This window comes from Marmota flaviventris, chromosome 8 (genome assembly GCF_047511675.1).
Source record: "Marmota flaviventris isolate mMarFla1 chromosome 8, mMarFla1.hap1, whole genome shotgun sequence".
Classification (NCBI taxonomy): Eukaryota; Metazoa; Chordata; class Mammalia; order Rodentia; family Sciuridae; genus Marmota; species Marmota flaviventris.
This window is the reverse complement of record NC_092505.1, coordinates 42206555-42221888: the sequence shown is the minus strand read 5'-3', so window position 1 is coordinate 42221888 and position 15334 is coordinate 42206555. Positions and strand designations below refer to the sequence as shown.

Below are 15334 nucleotides of genomic sequence, written 5' to 3'. Positions count from 1 at the left end.
TATTCAGCTGAGAAGAGAGGAGAGTAGAGCAGCTTGTCAAGGCACCTAAGTGGCAGGACTGGAGCTTAGATACAAACCCCACTGACCTCTGGAATACAGAGTGCCCACTGGGGTCAGCCACAGAAGTACCTCTCCACTTACTGTTGTACATGAGAAATGAGGCCCAGAGAGTTCTGCTGACTTGTCTAAGGCCACAGAGATGAAGGATGTGATTTGCTCAGGTTATCCTATACCTGGTCCAGTGCTTCCCCCCACAGCAACCTTACTGCTCTTTCAGAATCATTCCCAGCAGGACCTCTAGGATAATGAGAGAGTGTGGGGGGAGAGAGAGTGAGAGAGAGAGAGATCAGTTCCTTGGACTTTACCTCACAGCATTTTTACAGTCCTATGTCCAAGCAGAGTTGAGTGGTGGTGTGTCACTTTGCTCATGGACTCTTTGCTAAAGACAGAAGGGCTGCACCAGGAAGCAGTCAGGATGGGCAACAGTATTTTTGGTTTAGGATTTTTTTGGGGGGGAGGTGATATTGTACTGGGGGTTGAACCCAGGGGTCCTCTACCACTGAGCTACATCTCCATCCCTTTTTATTTGAGACAGGGTCTCACTAAGTTGCTGACTCCCAATCTTTCTGCCTCAGGCTCCCTAGTTGTGGAGATTACAGACTTGCACAATAAATGCCTGGCTACTGGGTGACAGTTTTACATGCTGGGTCAAAACCTTCTCCTTCCCCCAGGCCTGCCTCTTTTCATAGCATAAAAAGAAGGAAAGAAAGCCAAGTATTTGTGAAGTTTAAAAATCTGATTTTTGCTAGTTTCCTTTATCTTAGAAGGTCTCTAAACACATCCAGCTCCAGAGTGAGATGAATGGTATCACTAGCTCCACAGATCCCCTTCAGAGGCTGTAACGGGCCACTTTTGATGCTGCCGGGGCAGGGAGAGAACTCCACTCTCATCCACGAGAGTAGAATGCTGGGAGGGGAGTGGGCTGAGCTGAGATTTGGAGATGCCCTGGCTACAGGCAGGAGTTTAGCTCCTTTCACCTGCCTTACCTGCAGAGCATCCCATCAGCTTCTGAATGCCCCAGAAAATGTGGGTGACAGTGTTAGCCAAGGACACTGATTACTGATCCTTGTTCCAACCCCTCAGTCATGTTGCATCTCTAGGTCTGTCTCCTTCAGCCATAAGATAGAGTCCTTCTTCCTGCCCCTCCAGAGGGAGTGAGCCTATGGAATGCCATTCTGATGCTGCTGGAGGACACATGCAGCTTCTAGATATCTGTTCTGGGCTGGTGAATGCTGGGAAGTAGGGCTGTCAGGAGTTTCAGAACCTGAGCAAAGCAGCCACGAGTCACTAAGAAGCAAACTGCGACCCCATAACAGATGATCAGCATGAATCACTAATCAGCCTTTGGCCCTTCTCAGTTTGGGTGTTGTAGAAGCTGGGACTCACTGTGGCTGTGGTCTGGTCTCTCATTTACCCTTTGAGATAAAACCCCAATTTGATGCCAGCTGTGGATCTCAAAGTAGAGGCAGGGCTAGCCTGTGTGTGGCCTGCCCCTGGATCTGTCTGGTGTATGTGCTGAGGCTGCTGCCAAGAAAGAAAAGGCTGTCCACAGTTAAAGGCAGTCCCCGAGAAACTCAGTGTCGGTCACCTATGTGTCACATTCATTTTCATACAAAGTAATCAAGGCCAGAGATTCAAATGTGTCCCTCCTCCTAGAGCAGAGTGGGATCAGAGCATATTTGAATGTAGGTCTGTCCACAGGAGGAGCCTGGCTTGAAGTGTTTACTAAGAGAAACAAAATCATTTACTAATTTTTAATTTTTTACTTGGTTTGTTTGGGGTTGGAGACAGCATCTTGCCCCATGGCTCAGGTGGCTCTGAAACACCTGGGCTGGAGCGATCCTCCTACCTCAGCTTCCTGAGTAGTTGGGACCACAGGAGCTGCCCCCTGCACCTGGCTGAATTTTTTATTTTTTAAAACTACTTTAAAGCTTTTTGGAAGAAGGCATAATGTGCGAGAAAAAAATATATGTAATAAGGTCTTCTAACAAAAATGCTTGCTGGGTCCGTTGTTCGTGTTATAGAAGAGCTCAGACCCACAAAGAACCTTGGGAGTCTGGAGGGGGTCTGAGCTTATATCCATCTTTCACAGGTAAGGGAGGGGAGGAGTTTGCAGAGCCAGGACTGGAACCCAGGTGTCCTGGTTCCTGCTCTGGTGCTGTTGTACTTATGAATGATTTGCCAGAAGGAGACAGTACCGGCCACACCTGTTCTAACTCAATTGTCACTTACAGTTAACTATATATGGAGCTGGGAGTTAGAACCAGGCTGACTATTCCTGCAAACTGGATTCCAATTTAACACCTCAGCAGACTAGCCGTTCCTTCCCTCTAAGCCCTGGGTGGGTTGGCAGAACTGTAAACCTCCCTATCCCTAGAGTTATTGACTTGTTGGTTATTTCCTAGGATGTGGCTTGGTGAAAGGAGGCCAGTCACTGTTGGGGCACAGGGCAGAGACAGGCAGGAACCGCATACCCAATCTTGATAGTGAGCATTATGGACTTAACTTCCTAAGACCCAGGGTGAGGCAGCGTGGTGTCAAAGTAGCAGGTCCAGAGGCAGAAGCCCTGTCGAGCTACGTAATACTAGCGTGTAGGCCTTCCACCCAGACAAGCAGGAGGGGTTTGACATTAGCATTGTCTTCTTCCTTTGTGACCTGCAGATCGCCCCAGCAGAAGGCCCAGATGTCAGTGAAAGGATGGTCATCATCACTGGACCACCAGAAGCGCAGTTCAAGGTCAGTGTCCTGCAGACTGTGGGCACAGGGAAGCCACCTCAGAGGCATGGTCAGGTTCTTCTTTGGAGGCTCACCATCTGTTTCACTCCCAGCTGCTACTCATGGGTTTCAGAATCATTATTTGTCCCTTCCCAGCTGTCCCCTCTGCACATTTCCCTTTGCTAGAAAGCCCTCCTTCCCTTCTCTCCAAGGAAATAGAGGTCACCTGTTGAAGCCCCATCCAGGTGGTAACTCCTCCATCATGTCTGATTCCTCACCCATGGTTTTGAGGATGACTATCTCAGACTCATTTGATCATCACCACTCTTCAAACTATGATCGTTAACATGGGCACAGGGGGAAAGGCATGGTATATTGAAAGTTCTCTGGTGAGGTGTGTGGTGGTGGTGTTGTGGTTTTACCTCTTTTTTCTTTTTTCTTTTTTTTTTTTCCTAAAAAAATGGGTTTTCTAAAAGCCAGAAACACATCTTAATTTATAAAAGTATAACCCTATTATAATTTTAAAATTCTTGAAATTTAACTGAGAGGATAAAGTTAACACATGTGAGAACCATTCAAAACCAATAACCCTTCAACTTGCAAGTAGACAAAATGTGTTATATCCATACAATAGAATATTATGCAGCCTTAAAAAGGAAGGACTAATACCAAACATGCTGTGAATAGGGATGAACCTAGAAAAAAGCATGCCAAGTGAAAGAAGGCAGAAATGAGGGCACATGGGATATGGTTCCATTTATATGAAATGCACAGAGTAAGCAAATTCAGAGACAAAGTAGATTAGTGGTTGTCAGCAAATGGGGATAGGGGTTTTAATTTAGGCAAATGGCTAGATAGATAGTGGTGGTGGTCACACAACATAGTGACCACTGAAGTGTACTTTAAAATGATAAATTTTAGATTGTGTGAATTAGTCTTGTTTTTTTGTTTGTTTGTTTTGTTTAAGTTAAATAAAGCAAACTCTAGCTTCTTGGCTACATTAACTTCAAAGTAAGACATCAAACAGCAACTCAAACCAAGTGCGGTGGCACATGCCTACAACCCAGCTACTTGGGAGGCTGAGGCAGGGAATTGCAGCTTCAAGGCCAGCCTCAGCAACTTAGGAGAACCCTGACTCAATATTAAAAAAAAAAAAAAAAAAATTAGGGCTGGGGTTGTGGCTCAGTGGCAGAGTGCTTACCTCTCACATGTGAGGTTCTTGGATAATCCTCAGCACCACATAAAATGTCTAACTAAAAAATATTTTAAAAGCATTTAAAGGTCTAGGGATGCGGAATGCGGTAGCTCAGTAGTAGAGCGCTTGCCTAAGCTGCTTGGGTTCTATACCCAGCACCAAAAGAAAAAAAAGCTCAGACTCATCAAATCCCATCACCACCACCTTCACCTTCATCCTTCTCCATTCTTTAATAATTGCACATAGCCTGGCAGGAGGGAGTTAAGAACACCCTGAATTATATGCTTCCCAGTCCAACAAAAAAAAAAGAAAAGAATGCCCTAACAGATTCAATCAACCAAATAATAATTGGGTGCTAGGAATATGGAAATAAGATACAGTTCTGGCCCTTCGCCAGTACCTCCAGCGACAACACAACACTTCTAGAGGAGGGGGTCACCTGCAACCCACAAAGACAGAGCATGCTGGGGCACAGGTTTCACAGCACAGTGGCCAATGTAGCAGGCACAAGGACCAGTTCTGTGAGGGCTGAGGCACGCATGTCTGGCCAGAGTGGGGGCAGGGACATAGCATGTCCCATCACTGGATTCTATAGTTCCCACAGCAGCATGAATATCTGCTGACTCAGTCACCAGTCACATTTTTCTCAGGCCCAGGGACGAATCTTTGGGAAACTGAAAGAAGAAAACTTCTTTAACCCCAAAGAAGAGGTGAAGCTGGAAGCCCACATCAGAGTGCCCTCTTCTACAGCTGGCCGTGTGATTGGCAAAGGTGGCAAGACCGTAAGTCTGCTTTGGTTTACTCCATCACCTGGTTGACCTGTCCCTCTGATCCCTGTGGCTACTGTCCCTTGAAATATACAGGGTCCTAGGCTAACAGAGTTTCTCCTGGCATCTGAGCCATTTCACACATGGGAATCTCAGTATTACTCTAGAATTTAGGATCCAGTTCCACAGTGCTGAGCCTAATGCCAAAAACACCAGGTTCCTGTGCCCGGTACCACCGTCCCAGCTCCACTCCCCTAAGACAGGGAAGCTATCTTTTGCACCCTGCACATACAAGCATAGCAGGCAATAAAAGGGTAGGGCTCCACCCAGAGTATCTGCCAGCCTAGTTGGCAGAGAACCAGCTGGGACTCCAGGCCAGAGGCCTGTAGGGTCTGGTGTTCTGCACTCTCCCTCCCGTGGTTCCCATCTTCTGGCTAACTCCCAAACACAGCCATCTGGTACAGCAGAGCTAGCTCAGCAATAGGGTGGAGGACAAGAAGGAAATAATTTTTTAAAAAATTATCTATATTTTCAGTCTGAAGGTGGCAATAACAAAGTAATTTGAAAAGTACAAGAGCTGGGGACATAGCTCAGTGGTACACCATGTGCTTCTTATGTACAGGGCCCTGGGTTCCATCCCCAGTACCACAGGGAGGGGAAAGGAGGGGAGAAAAGGGGAGAGAAAGGAAAGAAGATGCCAAAGCATGAGCTCTGAAGCTTGTAGGAGTGAACAGAGTGGTTTGTTGGACACATGTATGTTCTGGAACACGTCATATTTGTCTAGTGTGGAGATGGCCCCTGAGAAGTTTACAGTAGAGTACATGCTGGCAGGAGGCTGTGTTGGGTGGTAGGACTTGGGGAGGAGGTGTCTACAGTCCTGTGTATGTTTGCTGTTTTTACGAAGTTCTTTCTGTGGAAATTCCTACAGAGGATTCCAAACCAAGTTCTAGTCACTTTTATGCAAAAGAATCCAGTTACATGGTATGCACGTCACTCCCTGTGTCCAGGAATGCAGTCCACATCCCAGGGTGTACACACTGAGCCTAGGCAGAGTTGGAATGTAAGAGACAGAAGAAAACAAATCCAGCAGGGAGTAGAATCCTAAGCCCTGGGATGTCCTATTTGGTTACTGTAGAACCAATCACTGAATTTTTTGTGTCTCCAGACACTGTCCACTGTCCACTAAGACTTGCTGAACCTGCCTGAGTTCAGAATCGTGCTAGGGGCCAGAGGAGGGAGAATGAGCCCTCAGGAAGTAACCAGTGTCTTTGGAAAGCAGCAGCAGGGAGGCACAAGGAGCAGCCACAGAATGCAGGAGATGGGTTGAGATAGGAATGTCACCATTGGCAAGGAGAGAGAATAGCAGCCCAAGGCCAGGAACAGCAAAAGCAAGACTTAATAGCTGGAGTGAAAATGGAAAGCAGGGTGCAGAGTGGGAGCTGATTAGAAGGAAGAGTTTACCGCAGTGAGTCAGACAAGAGGAGGGGTCACCGTTGGTGGGCACCCAGGGAGGGCATTCCAGGAAGAGTGGCCTTCTTACCTGGTGAACTGGTTAGCCAGGGTCTCTGTGTGTGCAGAGCTACATTGATGTAAATTCCAGAAACAGAGAACTCAGCCCCAGAAGCAGCCCATGGCATGAGGGTTAGACTCCCTCTCCCTGTCACTGAGCCTCCCAGGGCCCAAATCCACAGACCTCTGGTGGCCAGGCAGGGAAGCTGAGTATCCTAGACTGAAGGAAAGGAGAGGTGTCTCCTCCTTGCTCTGCCCCTTCCCTTTCCCTCCTGGCCTCAGTGTTGGCCTTGATGGGAGATGGAAGCCGCCCAGCCCACTGCCTCTTCTCCCTCCGCAGGTGAATGAACTGCAGAACTTAACCAGTGCAGAAGTCATTGTGCCTCGCGACCAAACACCAGATGAAAACCAGGAAGTGATCGTCAGAATTATCGGGCATTTCTTTGCTAGCCAGGTACCTGTGCTGCGAGGGCCCAGTCTCTTTCCTTTTTTCTGCCTAAGTAGTGGTCTGTCAGGTGGTTGGGATACCCCCCACTCCCACTCCCAGACACACACACACACACACACACACACACGAACCTCTTCCTGCTTCTCCTGGCTCTTCAGGGACTGCCATGCCTACAGGGCGGGGCAGGGGCAGCGCCTATACCTTCTTACTGCTGCTGTCCCCCAGGGATGCTAGGAGAGCCTGAGGAAAGTGGAAACTGTTGAGGCCAGTCCAAGAGGCTCAGGTTCGAGGTCTCAGCAACCTCACCTCCCCACCCAGGCCTCAGTCACAGCCTTGGTCTGCAAGGAGGTACATACCAGGCAACCCCCTCCAGACCCAGGTGCTAGAGTCTCACTGCGAAAGGTTAAATGCTTACCATGCTAGGCTCTTGGATCTGTTTTGCTCTCTCCTTCCTCACCTCATCACTGCATGCTCTCCACGTAGCTGCTTCCCTTTCATATGGAGAGGCCAGCACTGCAGCAAAATGTAGCCTAGTTCTCTTGGATGCTTTTGCTGGTTTGGTTTTGGGAGAGAGTAGTCCCTGTTCTTATCCTAAGCCAGCAAAGACAAGCAGTCTGCGCTCCCTGCGGCCTGCCTGGTGCACTCAGATTTCTGCCTGGGTCTCCTGGAATCAGAGCCCTGGCTATACCCACCTGGGCCCTCAGCACCCCAGGAAAACATCTGAACAGCCAGGCTGCTGTAGTGCATTCTGCAGGCATCTCCCTTGGTTGAGGGTCAGGCTGGGGCTCATGATTAGTGCTCCAGCTTTTCAGGGTAGTATCTGGGAAAGATGGGTGGTCCTGAGTGCAGCTCAGGTGTATACAGTAGGATCCAGATGCTGTCTGGCCTCTGCAAGACCCTGTCATTGGCTGCCTGTTGCTGTGTCCTGGCCTCTGGTCATGAATGGGAAGCTCTTGGGGCTCTACCCGGTTATCTTCCATCCAGCAACCTGGAGTGGAAAGGAGGGGACCTCTGCCACTTATTTCTAGGGAGAAAAAGCCCTGGAATAAGGGATCCAGGGGAAGTGACATCTGAACATCCCACCCTTCCCCAAGTCCCAGACCCTACCCCTCCGTGCATCCTCAGAACTGGGTTCCTTTCTTCCCTTGTCCCCTCCTCTCCCTTGCTGCAGACTGCACAGCGCAAGATCAGGGAAATTGTACAACAGGTGAAGCAGCAGGAGCAGAAATACCCTCAGGGAGTCGCCTCACAGCGCAGCAAGTGAGGCTCCCGCAGGCACCAGCAAACAACGGATGAATGTAGCCCTCCCAACACCTGACAGATGAGACCAAACACAGCCAGCAGATCGGGAGCAAACCAAAGACCATCCTGAGGAATGAGAAGTCTGCGGAGGCAGCCAGGGCCTGCAGAGGCCCTGAGAACCTGGGGCTGAGGAGGGGCACAGGGAAGGCTGGGTTCCCCAGAACCACCAGCCCAGCCACCCACCTTCCTCCCCCAGCTTCTGCAGGCTTCCCAGCCATTCACCTCCCCTCACTCAGATCTCTCCCCCACTCCCATGACGCTATCCCTTTTAGTTGGACTAACATAGGTGAACGTGTTCAAAGCAAAGCAAAATTCACACCCTTTACTTTTTTGTGGAAAATCGTCTCTGTACATGTGTGTACATATTAGAAGGGGAAAGATGTTAAGATATGTGGCCTGTGGGTTGCACAGGGTGCCTGCAGCATTAATATATTTTAGAAATAATATATCAAATAACTCAACTAACTCCAATTTTTACTCAATGATTAATTTTGTTTTCTTTTTTTTTTTAAAAGAAAGCAGGCTTTTCTAGACTTTAAAGTCTTTGGGAGGTCTAACGGTGTAGAAAGGAACTTTTAGGCCACCCACACAAAATTCACCCAGAGAGAAATCCCGTCGAAGGACACTCATGGCAGTTCTGGATCACCTGTGTCTGTCAACAGAAGGGATACCGTCTTGAAGAGGGGACTCTGTCCCACTTCATCCCTGTCTAGCTCACACACCCATTTCTCTTTGCTTCACAGGTTTTAAACTGGTTTTTTGCATACTGCTATATAATTCTCTGTCTCTCTCTGTTTATCTCTCCCCTTCCTTCCCCCCCTCCCCTGCTCCATCCTGACTCTTTTGAATTCCCTCATCCCACTGTCTGATTCCCTGTATCTACGCACCCCCCAGGCAAAGCAGTGCTCTGAGTATCACATCACACAAAAGGAACAAACGTGAAACACACAAACCAGCCTCAACTTACACTTGGTTACTCAAAAGAACAAGAGTCAATGGTACTTGTCCTAGCATTTTGGAAGAGGAAAACAGGAACCCACCAAACCACCAGTCAACCAAACAAAAATTCCATAAAGAAAGAATGTATTTTGTCTTTTTACATTTTGGTGTATAAGCCATCAACATTCAGTGAAATGATTTCTTTCTTTTAAAAAAAAAAAAATTGTGGAGGAAAACAGCAATTTACACAAGGTTGTTGGCCCAGGGCGTTAAATTTACAGATTTTTTTAACAAGAAAAACACACAAAAAAAAGCTACCTCAGGTGTTTTTTACCTCAGCACCTTGCTCTTGTGTTTCCCTTAGAGATTTTGTAAAACTGATAGTTGGAGCATTTTTTTATTTTTTTAATAAAAATGAGTTGGAAAAAAAATAAGATATCAACTGCCAGCCTGGAGAAGGTGACAGTCCAAGTGTGCAACAGCTGTTCTGAATTGTCTTCCGCTAGCCAAGAACCTATATGGCCTTCTTTTGGACAAACCTTGAAAGTGTTTATTTAGAGAAAAAAAAAAAAAAAGATAACAAAGAAAAACAGAGAGAGAAAATATTGGAGATGTCCTGAATTTCAATAGGGTACGCGCCATTAGGGCTTTTTGCGCTAAAGGATGAACATGTACTGGTTTATGTGAACAAGCCATTATACCACCAGACTGCAATGCCAGTTTCCTCTACTGCAAACAGTGTTCTGTGACAAAAAAAAGAAAAAAAAAGAAAAAAAGAAATATATCCAGCTAACAAGATTCTGGTGTCTTGGTGTTTTATTTTACTAAATGTTGTCACAATCACAAAGTCAGCCAAGTCCCAACTCTGAAGGACTTGGGGAAACAAGGTAGTCTGTGCAGCCAGGCCCTGAGAAGCTACTCTGAGGAGGCTTTGTCCACAAAAGCCTTGGGGGAGAAGCTGAGCTAGATCAGTGGTCCATAGACCAGCAGCCTCAATATCACCTGGGAACTTGTTAGAAACAGACTCTCAGGGATGGGCATGTGGCTCAGGGGTGGAGCCCTTGCCTAGCACATTCGAAGACCTGGGTTCCATTCCCCACACTGCAAAAACGAAACAGATTCTGCAGGTCTGCCTTGAATCAAAACTTGTCAGGGTGAGACCTGGTGTCTGCTTCAGCAAGCCCTCCAGGTGATTTCCTATGTGCTTTTAAGTTTGACAGCCACAGAACTAGAGAGATGGATTGGCTGCATATTGAACTAGGCAAGACAGGTCTCTGTCATTATGTCCAACAATTCAAGGGAACAAGTACTTCACCCTTCATGGGCAGTGTTTGGGGAGGTCAGAGAAGGACAGGAGTCACCTTGGGCTGGAGGGTGGGAGCTGTACCTGGCATGCCTACTGATATACCATGAAATGGTGGGAAACAATATCCTGCTCCATTTATAAGCTAGCTTGTTCATAGACCTATGAGGTCCACCACAGATAGCTGCTAAAAGTCTATGCAGTTTTGGGGACAAAGATCTAATACTTAGGTGCTGTGATATGCTCCTGGAGTACCAGCTACTCTGAAGGCAGAGGGTCTATTGTGCCAGGGTTCAAGGCCAGCCTGGGCAACACAGCAAGACCCCATCTCAACAAAACAGACCTAGTACTTGACTGTCAGAAATGGTCAATTAGGCTTTTGGGGGTGACATTCATAGTACAGCAGAGGCAGATGGTGAACTCATGGGATTCCAGAGTAGCCACGTGCCTCCTAAATCACTTAAAATGGGGCACCCTTGATGCCCCATGCCCTCTCCTGAGTTTCTCATTATTTCCAATCTTGGTGATGCCGATTTCACTTTTTAAGTTTTACAGTGTGTAGATTCCAAGCTATTCCCCCCACTGTTTTTCTCACTGCTATGGCATGAACTTGGACAGGGCCAGATGGTCCCCTCATGTGGAAACCCCTGTACCTGTGGCTCCATGTTGCCCCTCCTCTATTTAGAATTCAAACCCACTTCCCTCTCAGGTGGAAACAAACTCTGGTGGACAGACAGTCCAAGAGAAATCGAGGGGTTCCTGGCAACCAAGGATATTACTGTAAGCCATTCCTTGGGTTGAGGTAGCCATATCAAGTGAACAAAGAAAAACACATCTGTAAAGGAAGGACTTCAGGTACAGGCAAATAACCTTGGTAATGACTCTCAAGACTAGACATCAGGGAGGGGAAGAAGTGACACAGGAGCCTCAAAAAAAAAAAGAACCCTCTTGTCTCTGTCCCTCTGGTTTCATTCCTTGGCCTTTATTCCAGATGGCAGAATTTCAAGTTTAGCTCCTCAAGTACCCATTTCCAAAATATTTGTCTATGAACCTGTGTGGGAAAGGGAGGGAGGTGCCAAGATGATGCTTGGCTCGCCCTGGTACAAAGCACTCAGATTGTCCTAGGGTTGCAGAAATGAAGGGGAGACCATGTGGAGAGACAGGAGGAACGAGACCAGCTGGCCTTGTTTGTCCCTTGGCAAAGACTTTCTTCTAACGACCCATTTTCAGAGAACACAAATGCTGGGTTATTTGGCACCTGGGCTAGGTGCCCTGGAGCTTCCCAAGGGCAGTGCCAGCATGAGGCCATCGTCTACACAAGTGCATCCAGTCCCATCTCACTGTGAAAAAGAGCTGTTCACCCACATGTGTTGAGAGCCACAGCCGAAGGGGCCCCAGCAAACTTCCAGCTGCCAGCAAACTTCCAGCTGCCGGCTGATGATTGGCTCACAGCGGCCCCAGCAACATCTAGCTGATTGGCTCCTCTGCAGTGATGCTCATTGGGCTGTTTCCCTGCCCTTTCAGACCACAGAGCTGCTCATTGGGGGACTTTTTTGGCTCCGCCCACATGACCCAGCCAATCGGCCTCAAGAGCAGGAGGATTGTGGGAGGTGGAGAGAGAGGCTTGTGGGAAGCTGGTGGTGGCAGTTGGGGCTCTGAGGATTTTTCCTGAGAGGCTGTTTTGTTTGGCATGTGTGGTTCTAAAAATAAAGTTAGTTTCTTTTGACAAGTGGCTCCTGATTGTGCCCAGCCAGACTGCGGCATTTGGTGGCTCACACGGGGAGCGACTGAGGGTAAGTGAAACTGCTCGCCCCTGAGGGCAGGGCGAGAGGATGGGTAGCCATTTTAAGATTCCTCTTTTATTTTGCTTCACTTTTGTTTTAAGTTGCCTGTCCCTGGAGATGAGTGAGACGGAAGAAAAACCGCTCACATCTGAGGAAAAACTATTTACGTCTGAGGAACACATAGGGAGAAAGGACGGATGCACATGTCAGGAGGATAGAAAGGCTATAATGACTTTTTGTTGTTCCCTTTTTATTTCATTCTGTCTCGGTTTTGTTTGGCGTCATCTTGTTGGGTTGTATTATAGTAGAAATACGGGATCAGAAATTAGTAAAAAACAAACTGAAAGAGTGTTAAGTAAATTGTTAGAGGAAGGAGGCATCTCAGTAAAATCAAGAACAGTCAGGGCATACGTTGATACAATACAAAAATGTAGCCCATGGCTTTTTAAGGAGGAGTTGTTAAATATATCACAATGGAACCATCATGGTGAAGATTTAAAAAGAATAGAAAAGAAAAGCCCAGGGACTCTGCCAGTTGGCACATTGCCATTGTGGACGTTCGTATCTTGTTTGCTTAGTCCAAAGCCTTCAGTTCAGACAATGGTAGAGGAAGGAGAAGACATATTGATTCAAGTAAAAGAGAAGGTCTCTCAAGTTAGTCAGACAGAGGAAAAGATTCAAGTAAAAGAGAAGGCCTCTCAAGCTAGTCAGACAGAGAAAGAAAGTGTAAAACAGAAAAAGCCATCAGGGGGAAAGTTACAACAGGAGACTGCTACTAACACTTTTCTATCACCAGAGGTTGTAAGTGTCCAACTAACAAGGCCACCTCCATATGCTGGGAGGTCCCCAACCCCCGCAGTTGATAGTTGGGATCCTGAGACAAGATCTCAAATATTAACATGCCCTGTATTTGAGGCAGGAGGGCAGCGAGTTTACCATGTTTTAAATTTCAAAACAGTGAAGCAGCTAAAAGAGGCTGTAACAACCTATGGTCCTCAAGCACCCTTCACTGTAAGCATGGTCGAATCCATTAACAACTTGAACATGACGCCAGCAGATTGGGCTAATACGTGTAAAGCTGTGCTAAATGGAGGACAATACCTGTTATGGAAGGTTGCCAATGAGGAATTTTGCAAGGAGACGGCTAGGCGAAATGCAGCAGCTGGTTATCCTCAGAGAAATCTAGATATGTTGTTAGGAAAGGGACCTTATGAGAATCAGCAGCAACAAATTGCATATGATCCTGGTGTATATGCACAAATTGCTGTAGATGCAATTAAGGCATGGAAGACTTTACAAGGACATGGAGGTTTACAAGGTCAATTATCTAAGGTAATACAAGGAGCTAATGAACCTTATGCTGAATTTGTAAATAGGCTTATTCAAACAGCTACCAGAGTTTTTGGAAATACAGAACAAGCAATGCCATTACTAAAACATATGGCTTATGAGCAAGTGAATCGTTGGTGCAGAGATATCATTAGACCATGGAAACATGAAGATTTAAACACATATATTAAATTATGTAGAGACATTAATGAACAAGAGCAAGTCGTGGCAGCTGCAGTAAAACAGGCTTTAGATGCCAGAGACATTAATGAACAAGGGCAAATTGTGGCAGCTGCAGTAAAACAGGCTTTAGATGCCAGGCCAAGAACATGCTACAATTGTGAACAAACAGGACATTTTAAAAGGAATTGCCCCATAGGAGGAGGGTTTAACAAAACTAGGTATCAAAGGAGTAGAATACCAGGTATTTGCCCACGATGCCGTAGAGGGAGACATTGGGCTAATGAATGCCGTTCTCAAACCACCATAGAGGGTACTCCATTATCAAAAAACGAACAAGGACCAGGTGTTTATCCACGATATCGTGGAGAAAGGCATCGGGCTCCATTGCCAAAAAATGGACAGCGGGGCCCAATGCTCCGGGGCCCAAAACCACAAATATACGGAGCACTGGAGGAACCCAGCAACCCCGTCAGGGTAGTGCCCAGGACACATTGTCCATCAGATCCCTCATCAGACAAACCAGAGGGAGCGGAGGGTTGGACATCTGCGCCTCCGCCAGAGCAGTACTAACTCCAGAAATGGGAGTTCAAATCATTCCCACAGGGGTAAAAGGACCTCTTCCCAAAGGAACAGTAGGCTTATTATTGGGACGCAGCTCTTCTACTCTAAAAGGACTTATGATAAGTCCTGGGGTAATTGATCCCGATTATGAAGGTGAAATAAAAATTATAGCCAGTTCTCCAAAGGGTATATCAGTAATTTCACCAGGAGATAGAATAGCACAGTTACTAATAGTACCCAGCCTACATGATAAATTTCCAAAATTTATCATGGGTTGCAGAAATGAAGGGGAGACCATGTGGAGAGACAGGAGGAACGAGACCAGCTGGCCTTGTTTGTCCCTTGGCAAAGACTTTCTTCTAACGACCCATTTTCAGAGAACACAAATGCTGGGTTATTTGGCACCTGGGCTAGGTGCCCTGGAGCTTCCCAAGGGCAGTGCCAGCATGAGGCCATCATCTACAAAAGTGCATCCAGTCCCATCTCACTGTGAAAAAGAGCTGTTCACCCACATGGACTCAGAACATTACAGACTTAGTAGTAACTTCTTCAGCTAGAAACCTCCAACTCTCTCTTTTTTTTTTTTAAGAAAGAGAATTTTTAATATTTATTTTTTAGTTTTCAGCAGACACAACATCTTTGTTTGTATGTGGTGCTGAAGATCAAACCCGGGCCGCATGCATGCCAGGCGAGCGCGCTACCGCTTGAGCCACATCCCCAGCCCAACTCTCTCTGTCTTGACAAGACTTCCTAACATTCCAGAAAGTCCTAATTACACGTGATTTTACACTAAAGAAAAATAAAATGATAGTTGTTAAATGGAGACTAAGCTCATTAACCTACACTAATGAAAGCATTTAATCATTAGCCTACACCACTCGGCCCCTCCCCACTGTTGGATCAAACCCCTTGGATCTATGACCCACTGCAGTCTAACCTGCTAACATCTCACCAGACGAGGCAATCAGTCCTGACTTTTGTCCTGCCGGTTCCCCTCAGCTCCCACCCGTGCCACTCTTGACTCTTTGAGCATGAACTTGGGAAGGAATGGTAGTAGAATTCGGGGACAAATCAGAAGATGATTTCAGCACAGAGGGAGAACTTTAAAAATATTGAGAATTGATAGAACAGTTAAAAACATAGAGGGGTTTCACCAAAGAATCAAAGGAAAGATTGAGCCCTAGACAGGAAAAGGGCAACGTGATAGGGACAGGAGGCAAGGGGGGAGAAACACTGGAT

The 15334-nt window shown here is 46.8% G+C and overlaps 1 protein-coding gene across 1 annotated transcript in view; it reads left to right on the top strand.

Annotated features, from left to right (window-relative positions):
* Positions 1–9369, top strand: part of Igf2bp2 (insulin like growth factor 2 mRNA binding protein 2) — a 152787-nt gene extending 143418 nt beyond the window's left edge. The window contains exons 13-16 of the mRNA XM_027951478.3: positions 2722–2796; positions 4621–4752; positions 6587–6700; positions 7866–9369. Coding sequence (XP_027807279.1) covers positions 2722–2796; positions 4621–4752; positions 6587–6700; positions 7866–7958 — 414 coding nt within the window. The 3' untranslated portion in view covers positions 7959–9369. The remainder of the gene's footprint in view (positions 1–2721; positions 2797–4620; positions 4753–6586; positions 6701–7865) is intronic.
* The last annotated feature ends 5965 nt before the right edge of the window (positions 9370–15334 follow it).